The 27,990-nt window shown below is 40.0% G+C and overlaps 1 protein-coding gene across 1 annotated transcript; it reads left to right on the top strand.

Moving 5' to 3' along the window:
- The first annotated feature begins 9 nt into the window (after positions 1-9).
- Positions 10-27,970, top strand: ASPM (assembly factor for spindle microtubules). The gene is made up of 29 exons (XM_064720281.1): positions 10-346; positions 1,518-1,661; positions 2,044-3,400; positions 5,220-5,321; positions 6,168-6,314; positions 6,927-7,172; positions 7,308-7,375; positions 7,927-8,068; positions 8,146-8,276; positions 8,532-8,707; positions 8,808-8,953; positions 9,030-9,115; positions 10,414-10,629; positions 11,073-11,283; positions 11,367-11,512; positions 11,620-11,748; positions 12,631-12,825; positions 14,092-18,717; positions 19,639-19,788; positions 20,086-20,252; positions 21,069-21,228; positions 21,721-21,942; positions 22,454-22,603; positions 24,082-24,273; positions 25,111-25,303; positions 25,797-25,951; positions 26,487-26,663; positions 26,906-27,078; positions 27,157-27,970. The coding sequence occupies exons 1-29, from the start codon at positions 41-43 to the stop codon at positions 27,260-27,262; spliced, it is 10,419 nt and encodes a 3,472-aa protein (XP_064576351.1). The 5' UTR covers positions 10-40; the 3' UTR covers positions 27,263-27,970.
- Positions 27,971-27,990: the final 20 nt, after the last annotated feature.

Below are 27,990 nucleotides of genomic sequence, written 5' to 3'. Positions count from 1 at the left end.
GCACTGCCGTGTGGAGCCGCTGCTCCGCGCCTGCCCGGCCATGGCCGCGGGCTCCGTCGCTGCAGCGGCGGGGGGGGACCGCAGCCCCGCCAAGAAGCCCGGCCGACGGCGCTGGGCCCCGCGGGGCGGCGAGGAGGAGGACGCGGATGAGGAGCCCGCCGTGCTGGTCCTGAGCTACTTTTTCCGGCCGCCCTTCCTCAGCTTCGGCCGGCTGCGTGTGGGCGCCTCCCGCACGCGCCTGCTGGGCATCGACAACCCCAACGAGGATGATGCCGAGGTGGTCATCGAGCGCTTTCCCGCCGCTGCCCGCGGCTTCAGCATCGAGCGCCGCCGCTTCTTTGTGGAGGTACGGGGGGACCCGCCAGGGGACGGGCGGGAGCTCTGGCGGCCGCAGGGCCGGGGCTCGGGAGGAGACGGGGGGCGGCCGCGGGCCCAGAGCTGCCGAGGGCGGTGCGGGCCGCGGTTCGGTTCGGCCCGGGGGCGGTGGCAGCCGGGCATGGCGGGGCCGGGCCCTCAGGGTAGGGGGGCTGTCAGCTGTGCAAGGGCGCTGCAACCTGCTCCGTCAGAGAGGTGTTTGCTGTGAGGATAAACAATGAAATGAAACGAACTGCTCTTCGGGAATGTTGTTCTAAAGACAGAGAGCTGTCGAAAAGTTTCAGGGCGTATGTTCAGGAAAAAGGCTGAGGGAAGAGGATGCTGGTTCACTGTTCTGCACGTTCATTAGCTGACACAACGGAGGGCAAGGCGTGCTTAAAATAGGATTAAACATTTACGATGCTTAAGGAAATGCAAACTGTGACTAGTCCAATCAATGCCAGTTTTTAAAAGAACCGTTTAGAGGAACATATATCTGCAATTATCTAGACTGTCCAGAGTGTTTGTGAGAGAGGAGTTTATAAACGCTCTGGACATCTCTTGCACCAATGGGCTTATAAAACCAGGGTGAAGTGTCACTGCAAAGTGCTTGAATGATGTGTTCCTCTAGGAATTGATGAATAGGAAGCTTCATGACTTCCATGATAATTTGCAGTGTCTTACTTTTTGTTGAAAGACTTACATGTCAAATTTGACTAAAAACATTTACACTTATATTTAGGGTCACCTAAGGTCCTAAGTTAATCAACCTCTGATTATATTGTCCCACCGTAATTCTCTCAAAGTTACTCTGGAGGACTTATTTGGTTAATACATGCAAAAAATTATGTAATTTCTTCTTCCCACCTTTTCTCGAACCTTCTCCTTCTACTGTGTGTTATATTTATATGTATTCTTTCTTGTTTTCCACTGTAGTTTGATTCAGAAATCCTTTCAGTAAGACAACATTTTTAATAGGGGTTTCTTAAATTTACATGCCAAGGAGGGAAAAATGACATTTAAATATTTAACAATTTTTTATCATTTAATGTTGTCATAGTATATATTCTATATACTGCTCATTGTTTGGTTGATTACTTGCTCTTCAGTGTTGCCAAAGTGTACCTAAATGCTCAATATTAAATTTTTTTTTTCCCCAATAGTCAGGACAAAGAATATTTGTTTCTATCACGTGGACACCATTAGAAGAAGGAAAAATCAGAGAACTGGTGACTTTTGTTGTTAATGATGTTGTAAAACATCAAGCTGTGCTCCTTGGTGCTGCTGAACAGCCCCCAAAGAAAAAGGTGAGTGTGTGTTTATTGTATCTATTCTGTTACTTTGGCATCTCTGATGCAAATATTGTTTTATTACTAGAAAATTTAGTGAAGGAGGACTATAAAGTGATAAATGATGCTGTGGGAATGATGCTGTGCATTGTCCTCAACTTTTTTTGGCTGGGTTGGAAAGTAGGTACTGATAAACTACAGCTTGAAGAATAAAATTGAAACACGACCAAAAAAATGGTTTTCAAGCCTGTGAAAAAGGTATTGTGAATTTTTGATCAAGAATTCTTTTTACAGTTTTCTTAAAACTGTAAAGCTATGGGTATGCTAATAATGTTTACTTTTACATGTAGAAGAATTTAGAAAGCCAGCACACTAACTTTTATGTATGGTTCTTTTTCAGAAGAGTCTTTGGGAAACATTAAAAAAGAAGAACTCTTCAGGAACATCTGCAATAAAAGCTAAGAAGAGTACTGTAGAAATAAAAAATGTTAATAAAACATTTCAAGTTTCTCAGAAGGTGGCTAGACTTAGAAGTCCCCTTCAGTCATGTGAGAATCAGAGCACAGAGCAGAATGCTGCATGCCAAGGAAAGGGCTCTCTCGCTGGCTCTGAGAATCAGCTGCCTCCATCTCCCATTGCCCCCGGGCCAGAGGAGCACGGCAATACTGTTCACACACCACTTGCCCTGAGAAGGTCTACTGCATTTGGGGATATTGCTGCCTCTGGAAACAAGGAGTTGTTGCCCGAGACAGACGGCTGTAACATCAATAAATGTGTTACTGAGCACAACCAATTGCAACCTGAGAGTGCCTCCAGTTCTGCTGGATTAGCACAATTGCCAATTTCAGATGATGGAGGGGTTCTTAATTTCACACTCTCGCCAGTTTCCACTCCAGAACACTCAGGCTCCATGCCTGTTTTAAGTACAAGGAGAATTTTAAGTCCAGATGCTTTTGTAAATGACAATTATCAAGGGGATATTGATGTAATAGAACAGCCTATTCCAATTCTGTCACCTGATCAATTTGTGAAGGACAATTTGTCAAATAAACCATCAAAGACTCCTAAACCTGAGGCAGCATTAATATCATCCACCACAGAGACTTATGTTATTAAGAGATGTCTACCTGTAAAATGGAAAAAAGATGGAGGTGTAGAGACAGAAACACATGTTCACATAGAACACAGCTTAAATGAAGTCTCTGTGCTGCATAACGTAAAATCACAGGCATCTGATTGTGATAAACCCAAGGAAGATCAGTGCAGTTTTCCTTCTGCAGAGGAAGTTCAGACTGACAATCCCTCTCAGAGAGAGCGAACAAAAAAGCGTCCAATTCTTTCTGCCACTGTCATAAAAAGTAAGCGTGGTGCTGCTGAACAAACAAGAACAGAAACACGCCAGCCAAAATCTAAAAAATGCCTTAATAAAGCAATAACAGGATGTGCTGATGTGGTGCCTGGACAAATGGAAGCAGAAAGATCTAAACAGCTGCCAGTCGCAGCTCCCATTTCATCTGAAAATAAGTGTCACACTGACAAGGTAAATTCATCTCCTACTGGATCAACTTCTTTGTGTCGTAAGAGGAAGAGTGAAGCATTTGTAGGAAATGGTAAAGTTACAGCTCCCGTGCTTGTGGAAGAAGTGGAGAGAAAAAGAGCTCTTACCTCTAGCATGGACAATCAAACACGCACAACCAGAGGACCATCGGCCTTCAAACCCAGCAGTGGAGAGAGAGTAGGGCAGAGGAAGAAAGCTGGTGAGCAGTGTTTCCTTCGTTTACCATTTTCTTAAAGATCCTTTGATTAGGAAGTGTATATAGCAAACTAAACTATCTAGCAACAGCCAGCAATGTTTCATATCTCTGAAATGTGGGCTTTTGCAATTTTTTAGGTATCTGTGTTTGAAAAAACTGAAAACTAAGTTGGAGTTTTGGTTATGCAATTGGCTTCAAATTTACTTTATTCCTGTGTAAATTTGTTAAGGACAATAATAGATAAAGTATCTAAGAGCTCTTGAGCAGAGACCTTGTTACATAAATCAGATTTTCTGGAAAGATATGGCACAAGATTTGTCACTTGTACATTTAACATTGTGAGTGTTTGCCTCCATTGCTGTTGTCACATATTTTTAAGTAGTATCATGAAGGTTGGAAAAGATCCCTTGGAACATTGAGTCCAACCATTAATTTGGCACCACTGTGTTCACTACTAAACTGTAACTCTAGGTGTCACATCCATGCACCTTTTCAACACTTAAGGGATAGTGATTCTACCCCTTTCCTGGGCAGCCTGTGATAATTCCTAACCACCCTTCCAGTGAAGAAGTTCCTCTGTCTTTTTCATTCTGCCTGCATTTTACTGTCTGTGGTTAGTCAGCCTTGTGTAGTTCTCTCTGCCTTATTGTTTGCCAGTACTTTATTGCTTGGAGATCAGAAAATGCTGACACTTGCATTTCAGTTTATTTTCGGTTTTTTAACTGTTCCAACCCCAAATATGCTCTGGAATGTGAAAGGAATGAGGGCCTGGGACTTAAAGATGCATTTAATTTGCAAAATTTAACTACCAGGAAAAATGAATCATGGCTTTCAGATCAAAATAGCACATACTACTTTCTTCAGTTAAGTGATCTGTTCTGTGATCTGGATTTGATTTGGGGCTTTCAGTAGTGCACTTCAATGTCAGGCTTCTTAAGATGGGTTGTGTAAAAACAATGTGCTGAAGTATTGATATGCAGCAGGAAAAGGTGTGTTATATCTACCAGGTTATTTCTAATAATCAATCAGGATAAACCTAGATGGGCTGGACAAGGGCAGCCCCGGATTCAGTTTGCCTTCTGGGCTGTGAGTGCACACTCTTGGCTCATGTCCAGCTTTTCATCCCCAGAATCCCTGATTCCTCCTCTGCAGGGCTTCTCTCTCTGGGTTCTTCTCCCAGTCTGTTGTGTCACCTGCACAGCTCAGCTGTGTCACCTGCAGATGTGCTCAGTCTCTCTGTCACTGATAAAGCATTAAAGAGCACCAGTCCCAAGGCAGGTCCCTGAGGGCCACTGCTCAGCACCAGCCTTCACCTGGGCTTACAGCCATGAACCACAACCTCAGGCTGCAATTCCTTACCCACCCAATGGTACACCCTCCAAATCCCCATCTCTCCAATGTGGAGATGAGGATGCCTTGTGGGACGGTGTGGAAGGCTTTACAGAACTCCAGGCAGATGACATCAGCTGGTTTCCCTTGTTGACTGTGTCAGCCACTCCGTTACAGAGGGCCACCAGACAGGGCAGGGACAGTTTGCCCTTAGTAAAGCCATGCTCACTGTCTTCAATCGCCTCCTGGTCTTACATGTGCTTCAACATCACTTCCATGAGGATCTGTTCCATGATATTCCCAGGCACAGAAGTGGGGCTCACCAGTTCCGTGCATCCACACACCTTCCTTCCTCCCCTTTTAAAATCATCAGTATCTTTTGAATGGTTCATGGGGAATTAGTCTAGTTCTGTAATTTAGAAGTGATACAAACTTCAATATGTTAACTTTCACTGACATATTTGCTGTTGATAATTGTGTGTTAATGCTGTAGGTTCTTCACTTCAGAAGACACCTAAAGCTGGCAGGAGAATTAGTAAACCTGTCCCTGGATTGGCCCAGTCCCACCTGACATTTGTGAAACCACTGAAAACAGGTAGGCAGACTCCTGTGTTTGGTACAACACTGAACAGTGTCACAATTGTACTGCTGCTGCCAGGTAAGACCTAACTGCTTAGAACTGAAATAGAAGATGGTATCTGAAATGAATCAATACCTAAGTGGAACAATGTGTGTAACCTTTTGTGATCTGTTTTGACTACTTATAAGAAAATTGGTTGCAGCACATGGTCAGCAAAAAATAAATGTTACTGGTTTCTAGGTTAGCCTATAAGTCTAAAAGCTGTATTAGAGCTTTTAGACTTTTAAAGCTCCCAGCTTTAACAGATTTAACTGATGGCTGTCAGTTAAATGCCTCTTCCATATCTGATAACATTTCAAGGCAACAACAGAATACCTCAGAAGAGAAATTTTCATCCCAACAAGATAAAAAATTTTGCAGAGTTAACAATACTAAGTTGATCTAACCAGAAAAATGCATCTATAAAATGGTTCTTCCTGGATGTAATCCAGTTCAGTTTGAGTTTACTCCATTGCAAATGGCCTGGGTTCTAGGTATCTTGTCTTAGTTCTAGGGCTGTGACAACTCAAGCCATGTTTTGTGGCTGAAGTTTATTTAATAATCCCTGATCCACAAGTCACTGAAGATTTTAACAATTTGCCTTTTTGGCTGTTGAGCTAAATGGAGTGTCAAGCAGTTAAATTAAATTATGCAAATCTAATTATGCATTAAAAAAAAGCAAATTAAAAGCAAATTAAAAGCAAAAAAGCAAAAGCAAATTAAATTATGCATTTAATTTCCAGAATTAAATGCATATTGGTTATCTAACATTTCAAGAACTGCAAAAACTAAAGTTTTTTGTTGTTTTACTTTTTTTTTTAGTCATTCCTAGGCACCCAATGCCTTTTGCTGCTAAAAACATGTTTTATGATGAACGTTGGAAGGAGAAGCAGCAGCGAGGCTTCACCTGGTGGTTAAATTTTGTACTTACCCCCGATGACTTCAATGTAAAAACAAATACCTCACAAGGTAAGAGTACAATAGTTTTGTCTTCTCATTTTCTCAAGCTTTATGTAATATACTTATTAACAGTAACAAGTAGTAGTACTCATTTCACACTAAACCTTTTCAGAGTCATGTTGTCATATTTTCCCCCTTCTGATCAGTGTGGATGGCTCACCAGCTCATGGCAAGCTCAGCACAACACACCCCTGCATGGGGAGGGTGCACTGCACCAAGAATACACTGGAATGTGTGGCTGTGGCACTTCTCAGTGGGTGGTGAGTGGGGAATCCCCACCTGCTGGAAAATATTATAGCTGGCACTTTATGAAAAGGATAGAGCAAAAAGTAGGCTATCTTTAGCTTCATTTGGAAAAACCAAAAGTGGAACCATTAATCTTAAAACTGAATTCCTAGCACTGCTCACTTATTTCTTGAGTGTTGTTATATTTAATAGACTAGTATTCTTGTACTTGGCAACATATGTATAGTGCAACAGCTGACAGGCTTCCTGAAGGATAAATCATCAGTCAGAATAAAAATAACAAAACTTCACCTTCAAGAGGAAAAAATCAATGATGTGTGCAACGCTACCTTTATTTGAGATGTAAGTGCTTGCTCTTTGTGCATGTTTAAACAGTAAATGCAGCTGCTCTTATCCTGGGGGAAGAGACCCTTCACAAAAGGAGCCTTCCTAAGGCACCCACGAAGGACGAGGCATCGCTGAAAGCGTACACGGCCCGGCGCAGGCTGAACCGGCTGCGGCGCGAGGCCTGCCGCCTGTTCACCTGCGAAGCCATGGTCAGGGCCGTCCGGAGGCTCGAGGGGGAGATCGAGAGCCGGCGCCTGCTGGTCCGCAGGGACAGGCACCTCTGGAAAGACATAGGTAAGAGACTGACACCCGGGGTGGCAAAAGGGCTATTCACACGCTGACTTTTTTAATCTGAAATCGGTTAATAGAAATTTTTGCATTAATCTGAAATGTTTGCTGGATCTAATATTAAAAAATGCTGTCTTGCAGGAGAGAGGCAGAAAGTCCTTAATTGGCTTTTATCTTACAACCCTTTATGGCTGCGTATAGGTCTGGAGGTAAGTTCACTGTGTAAAGTCTGTAATCTAAGTTCAAAGGACATTTAGCAATTTTTTTAGTAGAGGTTGTTTTGGGTTTCTTTATATTGTCTATCATACTAATTCAGGTAGGTTCAATTCAGTTATAGCATGATGCATATGTTTTAAATTGCTACAAAATACTTGCTTTAAAAAAGTGATTACCTTATTAAGTAGTAAAATATTTAATCAGGAATAGTGGAAGTTAATTCCATGGCCAATAACACAAAAACATTTCCTGTCAGTTTCACTTTACTAAAATGGAGAAAAATTTAAAGAAATTCCTGATTGTTTTCTCAGACATGGATGATCATATGCTTTGAAATGAGATTAGATCTTCTGAATGGGGTAAACTTAGATTTTCTGCAATTGCCTTTGGCTTTACCTTTCTGGGACTCACTTGAAAACTGTTTGATAGAGATCAATTTCCATTCATTATTTTAGAGATTCAATAATGTATATTGTTCACAAAATTACATAGTATTTAAGGTAACTTTTAACATTTTTGCTTTTTTCCCTTTCTTTCATATTAGACTATTTATGGAGAACTGATAGCTTTGGAGAGTAACAGTGATGTTATGGGTTTAGCAATATTTATCCTTAACCGCTTGCTGTGGAGCCCTGACATTGCAGCTGAATACAGACATCCTGTTGTGCCCCACCTTTACCGGGAAGGTAACAACTGCTTCCAAAACAAGTCATTTGTAGCACCTCATTTTTAAACTATCACTTACTGAGTTCTATCGTTTCAGGTCATGAAGAAGCTTTGTCAAAATTCACACTGAAAAAATTGCTGCTGTTGGTTTGTTTTCTGGATTGTGCCAAACGGTCCAGGATGATTGACCATGACCCCTGCCTCTTTTGTAAGGATGCAGAGTTCAAGGTGAGAGCTGGGATTTGATGTCTTCCTCCATTGTTGTCCTAAGACTCAGTGTATAATTTTTGTATTGTTTTAAATCTGACAAAAGTTAAAGTTATGTGACTTGCTAAAAATAATTTTTTAAAAACCCACATAATTTTAAGAATTAGACAAGGAAATATGAAATGTAATGTACAAGGTACAGGGGATGAAAATTGTATTCTGATTGACAAATACTGTAGTGTTAAGATTTCTTTTTTTTGTTTGTTTTTACTTTAGGCTAGCAAAGACCTTTTGCTTGCATTTTCCCGGGACTTCCTGAGTGGTGAGGGTGACCTTTCCCGCCATCTGGGTTTCCTAGGACTGCCTGTCAGCCATGTTCAGACTCCACTGGATGAATTTGATTTTGCTGTAACAAACCTGGCTGTGGACTTACAATGTGGCATTCGTCTTGTGTGCGTTGATACAGAATTCTATTGAAATATTTATTTGCTTTTATATCATATTTAATGTGAGCTCATCAGAGGTACTAAACCATGCAATTACCTTTGTTAGGAGAACAGTGGAGCTTCTGACCAAAAACTGGAGTCTTTCAAAACAGCTGAGAGTTCCTGCAATCAGTCGGCTACAGAAGATGCATAATGTGGATATTGCTCTCAATGTCCTTAAAGAGCGAGGAGTGCACTTGAAAGATGAAACTGGTGAGGCCTAGGAATCAGGGTTATTGTAAGCGCATCAAATAACTACTGCACACTTTAATCCCTTTTTATTTGATAGGTGCTTCAATTGACTCCAGGGATATTGTGGATAGACACAGGGAACGAACGTTAGCACTGCTGTGGAAAATTGTCTTTGCCTTCCAGGTACTATTCAATTGATTATTTTGTTTGGTTTTTGCTAGTTAAAAAGGAGTAATAATGAAAACACCACTCTTTCAGGAATATTTGATGTCTGTGAAAGCCTCTACTAATCGAATTTTAGACTGAAATGATTTGCTTTGTGCATTCAAAGCTCCATGTAAACTTTAGTAAACTGCTAATTGTTCCCTAACAATACAGCTTGGATAATGTTTTAACTGTGCTTTTTCTTATACATTTGTTCAGGTTTTTGGGAAAAGGTGAGTTTACGCTGTAGAGTAGCAGAATTGATACTCAAAAGTAAAATAATGTTGATTGCAAACTGCAGGTAGGCTCTTAATAACTGAAAAGGCCATTTTGAGGTTACACTGCTAGGCAATATAAACTGAAGCTATAGCTCTTCTACTTTTCTTACTTTTATCTGAAACTGTTGATGAAACATCCTTGAAATAAGAATGAAGATTTCTTAGGCATTACTGCAATGACATTTCAAAAGTTAGTAGAGGAAGTCAAAATAGTTTTCTTAATTTGTTTTAAGAGTTAACTTGAGTCAGAGGGTATTTTAAAAATAAGTGTCCAACTGACAAATCCAGTTGGAAGGAACATAACATTATGAAAGGCAGAATAAGATAAAAATTGAGGTGGAATTTCACTAAGTAGTCAGGAATGTAAGTGCAATTAAGTATATGTAAAGCAAGAATATTAAAGACTTCTGCCACAGAACTATAACTAAGATAGACAATATAATAAAAATCAAATGTAATTATTTTCTTTCTTGAGTACTGTTGCACTATTAACCACTTAACTTCCTTCAGTTAGTTCTTCTGATGCATGTGTCACAGTTGCGTTGCTTTTGATCAGAGAAATAACTTGAGTGAGTAGGGGCTTTATCCAAGCCCTGTGGCCATGCTGCTTGTTCTCCAACAGCTCAAGTCCTTCTGGAATCCCTTAAAGGAGGAGGATTGGTACATGGATTCAGGGGAACTGCAGGCAGGACAGTGAAATTTTTGTTTCCTCTGAGAGCACATTGAAATTACACAGGGAATTGCCCTGTTTCTCCCAACTATTAACTAATGCAGTAGCTCTTTTACACAGAACAGTGGAAAGGGTAGATTTAGAGGTTTTTATCTGCCATCTATGCTGGCAAGTCCAGATTATCCACTACTGATTGTGAGGCAGGTGCTGCTAAGAAATGAGTGTAGATTCTCTTTAAAATGCCATGTCTAAAGCACTGTATCCAGCAGCTGTAATGCAGGACATGTCAGACTGTTGAGATGTCCATTTTTTGTTTTTCTTCCTAACAGGTGGATGTTTTTCTGAATGTGGAACATTTAAAAGAAGAAATTGAGTTTTTGAAGAACACACATAAGACAAAAGCACTATTGGGTGCTATGAAGACATCTCAAAATTCTTTTAGAGTACAGCAAGACAGTAGTAACTTCTCATCTCAGACTTACAGTGAAAATGTGAAGCTGCTGATGGCATGGGTTAATGCTGTTTGTAGATTTTACAATATCAAGGTAAATAGTTTTGTGTACACTTCCTCAAGTACCCCCTGTGCTGTTGTAATCCTTTACAGAGTTTCTTCAAACCATTAAATATGTAGTAGAAGTCAATGGAAATTATTTGTAAATATTCTTCTGCACTTCGTTTAATCTGATTTGAAGTAACCATTGTTCTGTGAGTTTAGCTGCACCTCTCTTTTTAAACAAATCTGTGAAAAAATTTTCCCCTTCTAATTAGTCTTGCGCATAAAAATACTTTTTGAAAATTGAACATTTTTTGCTGGAATGGGAATTGTTTGTGGAATTTTACTGAGCCTTTTACTAGCTATTTAAAATTTTGTTGTTAGAAAATAATTTGCACTTGGTCACATTTAAAGGTACAAGAGAAGAATTCTATAGCCAGTTTATACCAATTGACTAGTACAAAAAATGAATGGAATTTGTATTTTATTTAACAGGTGGAAAATTTCACAGTGTGTTTCTCAGATGGCAGAGTATTATGTTATTTGATTCATCACTATCACCCCTGTTACATACCTTTGGAAGCTGTGTGCCAACGAACAACTCAAACTGTAGAATGTTCAAGAACTGTTACAGTGGGACTAAACTCTTCCTCCTCATCTGAGTCTGACACTTCTCTAAATGCTGTGGAAGAAACATTTGATCAAAGTGAGTTATTTGATGTACAGAAGTTCATATTAAATCTATTTCTTTGCACAATTTGATTTGACTAATGTTTTATCTGTACAAAGCTGTAGCTCCCTCAGTCCTATACAAGGAACTTCTGGACAATGAAAAGCAAAACTTCCAGCTGATCAATGCTGCAGTTTCTGACCTAGGCGGGATACCAGCAATGATTCATCACGCAGACATGTCAAATACAATTCCTGATGAGAAGGTAAAAATGCCTTCAGAGTTGGTATAAACGTGTTCTGCCCTCATGTGAATGTGTCCTGCTCTTTTGTACAGCCTTACAAAAGGCTGCTGTGTTGTGTGTTTCTGCAGGTTGTTATCACCTACCTGTCATTTCTGTGTTCACGGCTCCTCGATCTTCGCCAAGAAACCCGAGCTGCTCGTTTAATTCAGGCTGCTTGGAGGAAGTACAGGCTGAAAAGGGAACTGAAACTCTCTCAGGTACTCTTTGCTTGTGCAATATCCATAGCTTCTACATTAAGGAAAAAAGATAATATAAATTCAATGGAAAATACAGGTCTGTTGGACTTACATTGGCATTTAAACTAATGAGTGCCATTTCTATTATAAAAATATGTGGCCTTCTTGGTGGTGTAATCTACTAAACTCCACTTTTCTTTTAGGCTTCTGAAGTACCTACAGGTGTTTAGAGGCTACTGTTATTTTTTTTGTGTCACCCCTTAAGCTCTTCTCCCACTATTTCAAAGATAAAATAGTTGCACTGCTTGCTTAAAACGAGAGGAATAGTTAATCCCTATTAATGTCTATAAGATGAGCAGAGTAATTAAACTTCTGCATGGATTTACTATTTTTGTTAAGGAGCCAAGTTTCACCAGTCTTTTGAATTGAATTTCATGAGTTCTTATGTTCTATATCTTGATTTTCTGATGGTTATACCGGATTTAGTGAAGGTTTTAAAACTGTGGCACCTTAAGGTTGTCTGTGTTGTGCTGGGTTACATATTGATGTTGAAACAGTATTTGAGTGACATATTCTGAGAATCTGTGGTGTGGAAAAGGACAGAGGTTCTATTTAGACTTTTTCATCTCCAGTTTCTTTACTGTATAAAATCTACCCAACCTTAACAATGATGACAAAATTCTCCCTTTACAACTCTTTTGAAATAATAGTAAAGATGCTGGTAGGGAAGAAGGAATCAAAACCAAAACCCTTTAAACATTGCAGGCATTATTTTTATTAATTAATCTTATAATATATGCATATGTAGTATAATTTTATGAAATTGATGTGGATAGTTATTCAAATAAAAAAATTGAGTGAAAATTCCATAGGTAATATTCAGTGGAAATTTACTCTTTGTAGGAAAGAGACAGAGCTGCTCGGATAATTCAGAAATCTGCAATGAACTTCTTGGCTCGCCGACGCATCCTGAGGAGAGAGAATGCAGCCGTTTTCATCCAGAAGCACTGGAGAGGATACTTGGCCAGGAGGACTCTCTTCAATCTGAAAAAGGCAAAACTGGAGGAAGCCAGAAATAAATCTGCCACAGTCATTCAGGTAATACAATTTAAGCATGATTACACAGCAAGGAAGCCCCTTGAAACCTCTAAGAAAGAGCCTCACTAAGGTCCATTTGTGCTGCTTGCAGCAATTAATGCTTTCATGAAATATAATTTTTTAAAATTATTTTTCCCCTTTTTGCTTTTGCGAGGTTTAGTTTTTCTCTCTAGGGAGGGATGGTAATGTGCTGTTAAATTAACAATTATTCCTTCTTGGTGAATATTTTGGAGTACCATAAGCATTTAAAACACAGGACATTAAACATTAATGTAAGGACTGATGAGATTGTGTTGATTTTCTTCTTTGCAGCTGCTGAACATTACTTAAAGAAGCTTTAAAAAAAATAATTTAAATTACTCTCCTAGTGTTATGTCACCTGCAGTGAGCACATTCAAAGTGGCAGACATGGCAATGGTAGTTTGGGCAGATAATTCAGTTTCTCAAGATCCTTTCAGCACCATTACCCAAAGATAAATATTTCACTCAGAAGTGAAATATTGTCCGACTGGACTTTAAAGAATTGCTGATTTATCGCATAGTATAAAAGGGAATCTGCTGTTGCCAGGGCAAATTGAGGCTTTTCCCAGAATTGAAAATGCTTAAAAACCATTAGCTTTTGCTTTTTTTTCTTTTTTTAAAATAGATTTCTGGATTTGACTTCCTAGGTATTAAGACCCAGAGATGAGTTCCGTTGGTTAGAGCATGGCATCAGCAACACTATAGTCATGGATTTGATCCTGGTCTGGGCCATTCAGTCAAGTCTAGGACTCAGTCCTTGTGGATCAGTCCTGTTGCAGTTGGGATGGAGGATGGATGTGACTTGACACACCAAAGTTCCTATGGCAATAACAGACTTTATTGAGTACAGTTCCTTTTATATGGCTTTCAAACACCCTCATGGTTGGTCCAAATTGGCTGAATTTGGTTACACCCAGCTCACTGGGCAATGGGTGCCTGGGTCTGTGCTCATCAGGGATTGGCTTGGTGTCTTTGAATTTGAATCTCCTGGTTCCCAGTACCTTTTCCTAGGCGTGTTTGTTTCTTTTCCCTACGGGCATAGACTGGTCCAGTTCTAGTTACTGTTGTCTATGAGTGTGAGGGCTCCAGGACAGCTGTTAGCTGTCACACCTTCCAACTCAGAATACTCTGTGGTTCTGGTAAGTATAGGAATAAGAAATCCTACAAAGTCTGAAGGTGACAGTCCTCATTTATGCTTAACATACTGTGAAGAAAATACTAAATTTTTTCTCTTTTTACTTGCAGGCTTATTGGAGGAGATACTCTGCAAGGAGAAGATACTTACAGCTAAGACACTGTGTTATTTTTGTACAAGCAAGGATAAGGATGGTGAAGTCTGTTGCTGCATATAAACAAATTGTTTGGGCTACTGTGACAATCCAGAGACATCTGCGTGCAGCTAAGTTGGCAAAAATAGATCGACAAAGATACCAAATCCTAAAGTCTTCAGCACTTACTATTCAGTCTGCATTCAGAAGATGGAGAAAATACAAAATTCAGCAGAAAATTAAAGCAGCTTTGGTGATTCAGAGTTTTTTCCGAAAATGGCAATCTTCAAAACTGGCTAAGAGAAGGAGGGCTGCCCTTGTCATACAGTCTTGGTACAGGATGCACAGAGACCTGAAGCAGTATCTACATGTTAAGCAAAATGTTATCAAGATTCAGGCTTGGTACAGGTGTCAGCTGGCCAGACGTGTTTACCAGGAGCGCAGAGCAAAAATAGTGACAATTCAGCAGTATTACAGAGCTTATAAACTGGGCAAAAGTGAGAGAGGGTCCTACTTGCAAAAGCGTGCAGCAGTGATAGTTCTCCAAGCTGCTTTCAGAGGCATGAAGGCACGAGAGCTGTACAGGCAAGCAAAAGCAGCGTGTGTTATTCAATCACTGTGGAGAATGAAACGAGAGAAACAAAGATTCCTGCAGTTAAAAAAATCTGTTACTACATTGCAGTCACACGTGAGAAAATACCAACAAGTAAAAAGATACAAAGAGATTAAAAATGCTGCTTCTGTAATTCAAACCCGGTATAGGGCACACGTGGCTGCTAAAAAAGCAGCTGCAGCTTTCCAGAGGGTGCGCCTGGCTGCTGTTGTTCTCCAGTCTGCCTACAGAGGGATGCAGGCCAGGAGACAGGCTTGTATCCTGAGATCTGTGATCAAAATTCAGTCCACTTTCCGTGCTTACGTTGCCCGGAAGAGATTTAAAACCTTGAGAGAGGCCACGGTGAAGATCCAAGCTCTGGTAAAGATGAGGCAGGTCCGTAAGCGTTACTGTGCACTGAGGGAAGCAGCGCTTTTTATCCAGCGAAGGTATCGCTCTCGGAGACATGCTCTTCAGTTTCAAGAAGATTATAGGAAATTGAAGAGAGGTTGCATAAGAATTCAGGCTCTAGTTCGAGGCTGTCTTGTCAGGAAACAAATTCAAAGGTGGAGGGAGGCTGCAATATTACTTCAGGCCTTCTACAGAATGAAGAGGGACCGGCAACGGTACTTAAGCATCTGTAGTGCTGCCACTGTCATTCAGCAACGTTACCGTGCCTGCAGAAAGACCCGGTGTCACAGGCAAGAGTTCTTGCAAGTTAGAAAAGCAGCTGTGTGCTTACAGGCAGCCTACAGGGGCTATAAAACACGCAAAAAGCTCAAACTTGAATGCAGAGCTGCTATTAAAATTCAGGCTGCTTTTAGAGCTCATGCTGCACGAGTGAAACACAAGGCAATGGTTCAGGCCTCCATTATGATTCAGAGGTGGTACAGAAATTGTAAGGGTGGTAAGAGGCAAAGACTGAACTTCTTAATGACTAGAGCAGCAGTGCTTTCTTTACAAGCAGCTTTTCGTGGCTGGAGGGTGCGAAAGCAGATTCAAAGACAGCACATTGCTGCTACTAAGATACAGTCTACCTTCAGAAAAATCATGGCTGTGAAGAAATTCAGGCTTGTGAAGCACGCTGTGCTAACCATCCAAAGGCATTACAGAGCCAAGGTTCTAGGCCAGAGACAACGGCAGGAGTACCTTCAGCTGCGAAATGCTGCAGTGCATCTTCAGGCACTATGGAGGGGGAAAGCTGTGAGAAAAACCATTCAGAAGCAACATCATCTCGCAACAATTATTCAATCCTATTACAGAATGCACATAAATCAAATAAAATACAAGAAACTAAGACAAGCCACTTTGGTGATTCAGAAATATTACAGAGCCCACTGCATGAAAAAAACCCAACGTGCAGTTTATCTAAAAACCAAGGCAGCTGCATTAGTCTTGCAGTCTGCTTACCGTGGGATGAGTGTGAGGAGACAACTGAACAAACTAAACAAAGCTGCTACAACTATACAAGCTGCCTTCAAATCTTACCTGGTCAAGAAGGAATATGAAAGACTTAGATCTGCAGCTGTAGCCATTCAAAGGCGTTACCGTGCAGTTACTCATGCTAAATGTGAAAGGCAGAGGTATTTGTCTTTAAAAAGAGTCACAGTCCAAGTGCAGGCGATTTACAGAGGTGTAAGAGTGAGGCGACAGGTGCAGTGTATGCACCAAGCAGCTGTTTGTATCCAAGCCACGTTTAAGATGTATTGCATGAGCAGAAAGTATCAGTCAATGCGAATGGCAGCAATAAGAATCCAAAGGCAATACAGAGCGTTTTGTTTAGGTAAAGTACAACGCAAAGAGTACTTGGAACTAAAGAAGTCTGTTATTATCCTCCAGGCTGCTTGCAGAGGCATGAAAGTCCGACAAGACTTAAAAACTATGCACCAGTCAGCAGCAATAATCCAGTCCTATTATCGGATGCACAAACAACAGAGGGATTTCAGAAAGTTGTTGCTTGCAACAAGGCAGATTCAGCAGTGGTTCCGTGCTTGTAAGGAGAGAGATGCACAAGTTCACAACTACATGGTTATGAAAAATGCTGTACTGCACATCCAGGCTGCATTCCGTGGTATGAAAACAAGAAGGCTTATCAGAACCATGAATGAATCGGCTGTGATTATTCAAAGAAGGTTTAGAACTTTCCTTGAAAGAAAACGTTTTCTTTCCATTAAGTCAGCTGCCATTGTAATTCAGAGAAAATACAGAGCAACAAAACTAGCAAATATTCAGCGTCAAAAATATCTCTCTCTCCTTAATGCCGCTGTTATCATACAGTCCGCTTATAGAGGATTTGTGGTCAGGAAAAAAATGCAGCAAATGCATCAAGCTGCTACAGTTATTCAAGCAATGGTAAGAATGCATAAAATTTACACTTCTTATCAAGCACTCAGGCTTGCTTCAGTAATCATACAGCAACGTTATCGAGCTTACAGAGAAGGGAAGCGTGACAGAGAAAAGTACTTAAAACTGCACAATTCTGTTTTACTTCTTCAAGCTGCCTACAGAGGAATGAAAACAAGATGCTTCTTGAAGAGACAACATGAGGCAGCACTTATAATACAGAGAAACTACCGAATGTATAGGCAGTGCTGTCATTACAGAAGAGTTCAGTGGGCAGCCCAGCTCATACAGAGGAGGTACAGAGCCCACAGGCTCAGGAAAATTGCTGTAGAGCATTACACTTCATTGAAGAAAGCAGCAACTTGTATCCAGAGGGCTTTTCGAGACATGCGAGTGAGAAAACAACAGCGAGAAATGCACCAAGCTGCAACTGTGCTTCAGAAAAACTTCAAAGCCTTCAGAGAACGTCAGAGATACCTCTCCCTTAAAGCAGCTACTCTTGTCTTTCAGAGAAGGTACCGAGCTTTAGTTCTGGCAAGGCAGCATGCTTTGGAATACCACTCTCTCCGCAGAGCAGCTATTCACATCCAGGCTGTGTACAGAGGTGTCAGGGTGAGGAGGAGTCTCAAGCACATGCATTCAGCTGCCAGTACAATACAGGCAGCCTACAGAATGCTCAGGGACAGAAGGGCCTATCAGAATATGAGAGTTGCAGCTATGCTTATACAGAACTACTACCGATGCTATTTGAAAGGAAAGAACCAGCGCAAGAAGTATCTGACAATGAAGAATTCCGTTCTTGTTATTCAGGCAGCATACAGAGGCATGAGGGCACGGCAGGATCTGAAACTCTTGCACGTTTCAGCAGTTGTAATACAGTCCAGCTATCGCATGTATGTACAGCGTAGGTGTTACAAACAGCTGTGCTGGGCTGCCACAGTCACGCAGCAGAGGTTCAGAGCCAAAATGGCAAGAGAAGCTGCTATGAGAAATTATGCAGAAATAAGAAAGGCTGTCATTTGCCTCCAAGCTGCTTTTCGTGCTAGGAAAGCCAGGCAGTTGTATAAAGCCAATGTGGCTGCACGGCGCATTCAGTCGTTCCTACGAATGTGCGTGGAGAGGAGACGCTTTCTTGCCCAGAAGTCAGCAGCAGTGACGATCCAGTCCATGTTCCGAGGCCGGAGAGCCCGGAGCCGCTATGCACTGCTCCGGAGCTCAGCAGTGGCTGTTCAGAGGTGGTACCGGTCGTGTCTCAGGGCTCGTGCACAGAGGGCGCAGTACTTGGCTCAAAGACAAGCCATAGTGGTTATTCAGTCTGCCTTCCGAGCCATGAAAGCAAGAAAAACGGCAAAGCAGCTACGAGCTGCAAGGAAGATTCAGTCTTTTCTTCAGATGGCTCTGCAGCGTAGAAAATACATCCAGCTCAGAGCAGCTGCTGTTACATTGCAATCCTATTACTTAATGCATAAATGTCAGTCACAGTACATGAGCTATAAAAGAGCAGCAGTTGTCCTGCAGCGACGCTACCGATCCCACCTGGCTGTGAAGCACCAGAGAATGGCTTACCTACAAACCCGCAGGAACATTGTCCTTGTGCAGGCCACAGTCAGAGGATACATCCAAAGGAAGAGGTTTCACAAAATGAAAGAAAGCACCATTAAAATTCAGGTACTTCTGAATGAATAGTACTGGGATTTGGGTGTTTTGTTTTTCATTTGTAGGTGTTTTAAAGATTCTTGAAAACCACAGTAGAATCAGTTTCTGAAGTGTACTACAAGGCAGATGTGTAAAGCTTAGTACCACAGCACACACAAATAAGGTTCTTTAAGACAACTGAATTTCACCTCTTAAGTATTAATGGCTTTATGAATGTTTTCTTTGATGGGAATATGAATGAAAGATCTTTTCATGAGAAGGGCACTGGTAGTGGGTATAAAGTGCCATGAATGGCAAAAACCATGATTGCTACATTCCTAAGAACTCAGGTTTAGGAAGCTGTGAGTAAATCAATCATGTTAGTCTTCCTAGGTTTACTAATTGACCCTAGACTAATCAAAGTGCCTAACTGACATTTTGAAGAGGAATGTAAGGAGGGAAATTCCCCTAAATCAAGGAAGGGAAATAAATAATCTCTCCATAATGATTTGTGGCCCTGAGAACACTGATCTAATGGGCATCCCTGCCAACGTTGGGTGGGTTGGAGCTAATTATCTTTAAAAGTCCGTTCCAACCCAAACCATTCTAGCATTCTATGAGAATGTCTTAGGTTGGTTCTGCTCTGTTTTTGGAGACCATGTGCTCTACTTAACTGAAATCAGATGTGCTTTCCTCACCTCCATGTTTTGGGGGGATTGGTAGCTGCTTAGTTTTTTTCTCAATGTTTAACTTATACATCCTGAACAATGTAAGGATAGTTGCTTTCCTTAAAAGGTAGAAAAAAAGAATTACTTTTGACATTGCAAATATGTTTATTTAATTGTTTTTTTTATAACAAGCCAGTGAGTACAGCTGTGTATAGAAATACACAAACATTCCCAGCCTATATGATGCAAGTGGTGAAATATTCCAAGTTTGTCTTTTTCTTTGAAGGCCTCTTTCCGTGGATTTATTCAGAGACAGAAATATCTTCTGTGCAAATCTTCTGCTGTGTTAATACAGCAGCACTACAGAGCCCATCGGATGCGAAATATTGATCAACGCAGATTCCATCAAATGAAAAAAGCTGCCATTACAATTCAGGTAATGATCAAAGTGGTTTTTATTGAGTGTCTGTTTGGGTGTTTTAATCTTTTGTATTTGTTTCACAATATAGTTATTTTTGCAGACTAATATTAAAGAGTGGCATTTGTGGTATTTCCCTGAATATGTTTCATTTGTTTTTGAAAACATCTTCTAGTTGTGAGAACTTAAATTTTTTAGAATTTAAGAGATAGAAATGCCAAAAATTGTTCCTGTTGATGTGATATTTTTCTTTTTAATTTTGTTCATTCCATTAACAGTTCTGATTTTTTTTTTTAATTTTTATTTCTCTAATAGGCGGCATACAGAGGTTATAAAGCCAGGCAGTGGGTTAGCAAAATGAGAGCAGCACGAGTCATCCAAGCCTGGTTCCGAGGTCACAAGGCTCGGAAGGAATACATGTCTGTCCTCAGAGCTACCCTGGTTATCCAGAGGCACTTCAGAGCCAGACAGCTGCAGACTCGGTAATACCCCATCTGAGATGCATCATTCCACTTTTGAAGCTTTTGTTATGTAATTATTTAGTGCTGCACTGCACTCTGTAGAACTTTTCAGGTTCTCAGGCTCTGCCCCTGCAGCATCCTTGTAATGTGTGCACCAATATAACCCTATTGGTGCAGGTGGGGTTGCTCTTTTGCACAAGCTTTTAGTTACATTTAATTGTTTTCCCGGAATGGAAGCTCCTTCACAAATTTAATTTGTATACTGGGGCTCTAGTAAGAGTAGGCCTTGATCTCTTTTTCACTTCTCTCTTTTGCAAGAAAAATGTTCTGGATATTGTTAAAATTCCAGCATACAACTTGTAGGTTGAAAAACTATTTCATTTTCATCCACAATGGAATAGTTAAACTGGTTTATGTTTATTTTGCTGTGAGATGAGCCTGGTAGCTCATCTCCTTCTGAACTGTCCCATGGCAGTAGCAGTTGGGGATGCTGTTCAGTGATACAAGGTCCTCCCTCAGCATCCCTGCTTTTTAAACATCCCTGTCTATTCCTGTTAATATCCTTTTATGGACATGTTGCATGTCAGTCTGTCCAATGCCTTTCAAACTGCTGTGTCCCTATCCAGCATCCTTTGGCAGTAAGTTAGGGAAACACCTCCTGTAGGAAACCAGAAGGTGTCTTCGTTTAAAATCAGTCTTTCTGCCAATGCTGCTGGCTATTCCTGTTTTCTGGTGTTACAAGATCCGGTTGAGAACAGCTGTGCTTTCCCAATATCTGTCTTAATGATTTCATAAACCATCCCTGTTTTCTTACTTGAAACTGCATTTCCATGTTAGGTTTATGCAAATGAAGTCCTGTGCCCTTACCATCCAAAGAGTCTGGAGAGCGACCCGCACTGCACGAAGGCTCCGGCAGCAGTTTCTGGCAACCAGGAGTGCTGCAGTTAAGATCCAGCTGGCATACAGGCAGTACAGGGCCAGGAGACTTCTAAGAGAGGTGTGTTTTCACTTGCACTCTGATGTGTCATGGTTACTTGAAAAGTTTTCAGTGTATTTGAGCGATTTTTGTCATCAATGTGCAGAAGCGTAGAAAAGGTGGAACCTGCGTGAAGATTGTACAAATCGAAGGTGTTCAATCTCCAAAATATTAAATACCCTTCTTTTGCTTTAAGCAACAGGATTGATTCTTGATTTTGAACAGTTCCAATTGTTGAATTATCCCTCTATATACAGATACCAAAATAAAATGCCAAATTTTCTGCTGACTTTATTGCTTGCAAAAGATTAAGCCCATATTTTGACCCCATTTAGGTAAAAGAAAAGACCTTCCAGACTGTGAAAGTGCATTTTATATAAACTGCTACTGTATGAGTTTATTTGTACTTCTCATTTTTGTTCTTATGATGGAAAAAAACCCTAGAACTAAAAATAAATGTATATTGATCCTGACATGAATGAACAGATTTTAATTATCAGTGCATTCTTTTAGTATCTTTTTCAGAAGCACCAGGCTGCATGTCTGATCCAAAGTGCATATAGAGGTTTCAAGGCAAGAAGGAAATTTGTTCAACAAAAAGCTGCTGCTGTAATTATCCAAAAACATCTGCGGGCTTGGCAGGAAGGCAGGCTTCAATTTATGAAATACAATAAGACTAGAAGAGCTGTCATTAAACTGCAAGCATTTATCCGGGGTTATTTAGTCAGGAAAAAGGTTGGTATAATTCAAATTAAACTTTGCTTTGGATGTAAAGTATCTCTAGGGCTGTTTTACCATTAATTGTGACTGGCAAGGAGAGGAAAACTTGATTTCTTGGTGTTGAAATTAAGTTCTTGTTGGCTGCTTTGAGTGTTGGTTGGGGTCAGAATAGATCACAGTTAGAGCCTTTTCTTACAATTCTTTAGAACTAAAGTAAATTTTCCCTGCTGGGTGTTGTTTTAGCTTCTGAGATCTTTGTGGCTTACCTGTAATTGATAATTCTGCACACATAGGCTTGCAGTGAAATTGTTCTCTGCCATGTATTGATAATATTTCTTACAATCACTTCTCTGTCTTACCATTTAAATTAGAGACCTAGTGCTGCAGAGTGGTAGCTTACTTTAGTTCTGAGGTAATTTTCAGTATCTAATAGTGTATTGCTGTGGACTATGTTCTTTATGTGGATATCCAACTACCTCAGAGTATGAAAATTAATAATGTTCCCCATTTTGTTTTCTTTCAACAGATTTCAGAACAGAAACAAAAGAAGAGACTTCTTTATTTTACAGCAGCAATATATCATCACATCTCAGCAATTAAAATTCAAAGGGCCTTCAGGCTTCACCTCACCTTAAAACTTGCAGAAACCCAAATCTCATCTGTTCTTATAATACAGGTTGGTCTGATTAAGGCTGAATGATTTGTAATAGTCTGACTTGTTTTCTATGAGCTAAGCTGTATCATTAAGACAATGTAGTTCCTTTACATGTGAAAATGAAGCTAAATTAGGGAGACTGTGATTTATTAAATAATGCTGCTTACACACAGCTGAGCAAGTTCTGGAGGCTTAAGCATTTTAAAGCTGAGAATGGACAGGAAAGTTTGTTTCCTTCAGACCATCAAGCTTGCTAAAGAAATCTGAGTGCTGTCTTAGCCTATTTCTTTATGTCCTACTGGAAGTAGAAAAGGTCAGACATAACAACCTGTAAAGTTTCTGAAATGTAGAGCATCTCTTTACATGAACAATCCCTTGGGATACTGTGATTTATTTGGTTGGATGCTTCTGATCTGCCAGTGGTATCAAAGCCTGTGTAGGTTCCAGCATTTCAATGAAACCAGGTTTTACTTATCTAAAAACAATATCAAAATCAGGTCTGTATTGCAACACTACAAAATTGTAAAAATTATTTCCAGGTCTCCAAATTGACCATTAGCTTAGTTCCAGTATGGGAAGCCAGCACAGGATAAATGGAGAGGCTGAAATGGGAGCTCTGAAATAGCTGCTCTCTGGTCACGGCTGCCATGGCAAACTTTGCCCTACTAATTCTCCATTTATAAAAATCTGTTATTTCTCCCCATAAGTTAGATTTTCTCTTTAAGGCAAGAGAAAATAGATGGAAAAGGGTTTTTTTGCTCTGATTTAGCACACCTTATCTCCCTTCTTTGTTTATAGAAGGGAAGAAACAGAGCTGGGAAATGAGAAAGGTGGAATGGTGGTTCTCCTTAAAAGCCAACCAAGAGAGAACTCCTAGGGGGTAGTAGTGCTGGACAAAAGTGTAAATTGGGAGAGTTACATATTTTATCTTTGGTCAGATTGTTGGTCTGGATGATCATTGTAGGTTCCTTCTAACTGAAAGCCATTCTATCTGTCCCCTCCTCTACCCTTCTCAGAATGCTTCCCTAGTGTGTCAAGGGAAATATAGGTTGGATATTAGGAAAAGGTTTTTTACAGAAAGGGTGATAAAGTTCTGGAATGGCTGCCTGGGGAGGTGGTGGAGGCACCATCTCTGGATATGTTTGAAACAAGACTGGATGTGGCACTCAGTGCCATGGTCTAGTTGAGGTGTTGGGGCATGGGTTGGACTCAATGATCTTGAAGGTCTCTTCCAACCTGGTCAACCTCTGAATTCTGTGAACTAGTGGCTCGCATTTAAGATTTCATTCTGCAGTCTTGCATTTTGCAGTCTTGCATTTCAGCTACCCAAGGCCAATCAGAGCCATGGAGGTTATTTGTGACTGATGGTGTTTATAGTGCCTGTATCTGTCAAAGCTCATGTTAAAACACTCACTTTTTATCAGCGCTCATTAGGGTGTGAAAAGGGAGCCTGGGGGAAGAGTTGTGAGTAACCAGAAGGGTGTTTCCATTTGGCGCAGAGCTGGTTCCGGGCGCGGGCGCAGCGCCGGCGGTTCGTGCGGGACCGCGGCCGGCTGGTGCGGCTGCAGCGCGCCGTGCGAGCCTGGCTGAGCCGCAGGCACCGCGCCGCCGCCGTCATCCAGAGGAGCGCCCGCGCCTTCCTCGCCCGCCGGCGCAGGAGGAGGCTGGCCGTGGGGATAGTGAAATTTCAGGTGAGCGTCTCTTGTGAGGAAATAACAGCTTTGGGGTTGGTTATTTTTATCAGCTGTTTTTTTTTCCTCATGGGTTTTTGACCAAAGCAAATATCTTTCCTCTTTCCAATGACTTTATCAGTGAAATTGCAAGCCACGTCAGCTGCGATTTAGCCATGAAGGCTGAAGGCAAACAGATCATGAATTAATACTAAGCAGATAATGTTTGAGATGACTCAGTTTGTGGACTGAATGTGCGTGGATTTTTTTGCCTTTTGTCTTGAAAGTCCAGTATTTGAAGATAAAAAGTATAAAGGGGCTTGACAGCTGGCCTGCAAGAGTTAATAGAAAAAATAAGAATTTATGATTTTCAAGTGTATCCATAGCAAAAAAGAAGACAAAGCCATCAGCATAGAAACAGATTAGAAAAGATATGTGAAAATTTTTGAAAGCTAGACTGTGTGCATAAGTAGATGTGTATACATGTCTTGTTAAATTTCTGTAAAACTTTTACCAATTATATTGACATTATTGCTTTGCACCAATGAATATAAGTTATTGTGATGTAGTTAATAACTTGAGATCACACTTTGTTAAGAGTATATAAGGTAAAGAACACGCAGATTAAAAACCTTTTTTCTTCTTAGACCCTGATCACATGTGCATGTCACGTCCAACCTAACGGTAACAAAAGATAAACAACTAAACACTTGAGTGTTAATGACTTAAAACTGAATAGCCAAGGTCATTCAATACTTTGTCAGACTTGTGTAAAACTGATTTGGAATGGTGATGAAAGTTCAGTTGTCTTGTCTCTCCTTTACCACTTTTTCTCTTTATGGAATTCCTTTTCTGTAGGCATTGTGGAGGGGATATTCTTGGAGAAAGATGACTGACACAGCAAAAACCAGATCTTTAAGGTGCAGTTTAATAAAGGCCAATGAAAAGAGCAGAGAAGAAAATAAGCTGGGCAACAGAACTGCAATTGCAATTGATCACCTTCTAAAATACAAACATCTCTCCTACATTCTTGCAGCACTAAAGCATCTTGGTCAGTATTTTGTTTTATTATAACTCATGGATTTTCAGAAGGATAAAGACTGGATTTTTTTTCAGCTGAGGAGAGTTCATAATGATATTTAGGCTTTCTGCATGATTATAAAATGTGAATGTTAGAGGGTATAATGGAGGGTTTTCCAGACTAAAATTAGATTATTGGTTTAAAAATAATATTTAAATGGTTATGTAGAAAAAGGAACTCCTGTATGATTGCTCTGAAATTTTCTGTCAGTCCTAGTAGTGCTATACCTAACATAAATTTATTATCATTTTTATTATCAGTATATGTTCTCTGTGGATCATTTTGTCTTCTTAATGTTTAGTCTAGAGTATTAAAACTTGCTTTAAAAACACTTTCTTAAATCAATAATTGCAGTTTTTACTTTGCACTTTTAGTTAAAAATATAGAAAATCCTAGTTTGTAATTATTTTGCTCGAAGTTCAGAATTTTCTTTTCTCTATTTGTTTTTCTTTAATTGTTTTAGAGGTGGCTACCAGGCTGTCCCCACTGTGTTGTGAAAATATGGCCCAGAGCAGAGCAATCTTCAGTGTTTTCCTTCTGATTCGAAGCTGCAACCGGAGTGTTCCATGCATGGATGTGATCAGATACTCAGTTCAGGTTCTGCTCAATGTTTCAAAGGTAACTTGAATATTTTCTTTTGCAGGTTTATAAGCAGTTAGCTGCTTTATGGTAGTACTTGTTTATCCACAAAATTTCTCAATAAATCTGGAGCAACAAGAGTAGTTCTTTTGAATAAAAATACATTCTGAATTTTCACTGTTGTTTTGAAACCAGTTATTTACTTTGTAATAGTTATATTAAGGCTTTTGGTGAAAAAATGATTTCATGGCCTCAAGGCATTGCAAGGTATCACAATTTTTTAAATTTGTCTGAAATTCTTCTAATTTATTTATTTATTATAAATATCGAATCAGATTCTATGGGTTTCTAAACAAGGGAGGAAGCACAAAAGGCACCGTTTTATAATCTGTTACAATTGTGTAAATACAGAAGTGATTTGTATTGCTTGGATACCAGTTCATCTACGAGTTTATTCTATATATGAGAATATGAGCTTTGCTTTTTCCTTTAACCTCTAATTAATAACCTGTAAACTAAGGATGCTTTAAAGATCTGTATATAGAAGCTCTCTTGTCTTTTTCTCATTTAACAGTATGAAAGAACTACTCGAGCAGTTTATGAAGCTGAAAATTCTGTAGATACTTTGCTTGACCTACTGCAAATGTACAGAGGCAAAGCTGGGGACAAAGTTTCAGAGAAAGGAGGAAGCATTTTCACAAAGACCTGTTGTTTGCTAGCCATCCTTTCAAAGGACTCTAAAAGAGCTTTGGTAAGACCTAAATGTTTTGGGTTTAGTGGTTTCATTTAACATACTTTTCTTGCATGTTTTGGTGGTGTTTGTAATTTTTTTTTCTCTCTCGTACTTGTTATGGCTGGAGTATTAATTTCAACTAAACTCTGGTTTAAAAAAAAGCATTTCCAAGAAGGTGAACACACTCATATTTTCTTGATTTAGGCTGCTTTTGAACTTGCAGTATTGACTGTGTGCTGTTTTCCCCTTTCTTTCCTCAGGAAATCCGTGGCATGCCAAGAACTGTTCCTTGCATCCAGAGCCTCTATAAGCTCACAGCTCGGAAACACAGGATGGATGCAGAGAGAACACTTGTGAAGCACAAAACAAACCCTGCCTTAGCTGGGAGCTCCTTTGTTCCAGTAACTCCTCTAAGAATAAAAACAGTTTCAAGGTAAGTGCTTAAAAATTGGTCTTCTCTTTCTGCTGTGACACTGAAATATTTTAATGCAAGCCACTGATCTTTTCCTAGGATTAAACCAGACTGGGTCTTGAGGAAAGATAACATGCAAGAGGTCGTGGATCCTCTGCAAGCAATTGTGATGGTGATGGACACACTTGGTATTGCCTACTACTGAAATGTAAATGATGTATAAGAAGATATATTTGTACAATATGTATGTAGTAAATGGATAAATGATTTTTTTAAAAAGCAAATAATGTTAAATTACCATTGGAAATGTTTTTTAAGATTAACATTTTGGTAACTTCTTGTATTGCATACAGTTTTGAAACCATATTTTGTACTACTATCAAAACCAATTGTACAATAAAATAATTTAACTGGATTTTACTGGAAATCTCACTGGTGCAGTAATATATTATTGTCCCACAACTGTGACTATTAAAATAGCATGGGATTCTTCACTCTGATTAGATATTGTAGAATTCTATTAAAAGCAGTTGATTGTGGGGGACAGTAATGTCTGATCTAGAGAGGTGTAGAAAGGGAGGCTTGGGCTGTGGATTTCAAAACTGGCTGGTTTTTGGGGAGCTTGAGTCTACATTAGTATTGTCTTGAGGGATCATGTATGGCAGCAAGAAAAGAAAATATAATTTCTCTGTTTTGTAAACATTGCAAGATAGTGATGGAACAACAAGATATGTTGTAAGGGTGAATTTACAAATTCTGACCTGACACTTCAAGGGAGCTGATCTGTGAGTTTCCTATCAAGTGAGCAATACATACAAGCATGCATCTCCTCTGGCTGAAGAGATTGTGTTCATCACAGCATCCCTGTTCATTCTGTTCCCTTCTGCATTCTCAGAATTGCAGAATTTTCTCAGAAAAAGGCCAAGATAATGC

This window comes from Zonotrichia leucophrys, chromosome 8 (assembly GCF_028769735.1).
Source record: "Zonotrichia leucophrys gambelii isolate GWCS_2022_RI chromosome 8, RI_Zleu_2.0, whole genome shotgun sequence".
Taxonomy (NCBI): Eukaryota; Metazoa; Chordata; class Aves; order Passeriformes; family Passerellidae; genus Zonotrichia; species Zonotrichia leucophrys.
The sequence above is the reverse complement of the archived record's forward strand: the minus strand, read 5'-3'. Positions and strand labels throughout refer to the sequence as shown.

What these genes read in the sequence shown, in the direction of transcription:
- ASPM (XM_064720281.1), top strand. Translation starts at nt 41, where the DNA reads ATGGCCGCGGGCTCCGTCGCTGCAGCGGCGGGGGGGGACCGCAGCCCC. An exon ending in GCCCCACCTTTACCGGGAAG is followed by an intron (nt 8,069 to 8,145) that starts GTAACAACTGCT and finishes CTATCGTTTCAG; the next exon opens with GTCATGAAGAAGCTTTGTCA. An exon ending in TGCAGCACTAAAGCATCTTG is followed by an intron (nt 25,304 to 25,796) that starts GTCAGTATTTTG and finishes TAATTGTTTTAG; the next exon opens with AGGTGGCTACCAGGCTGTCC.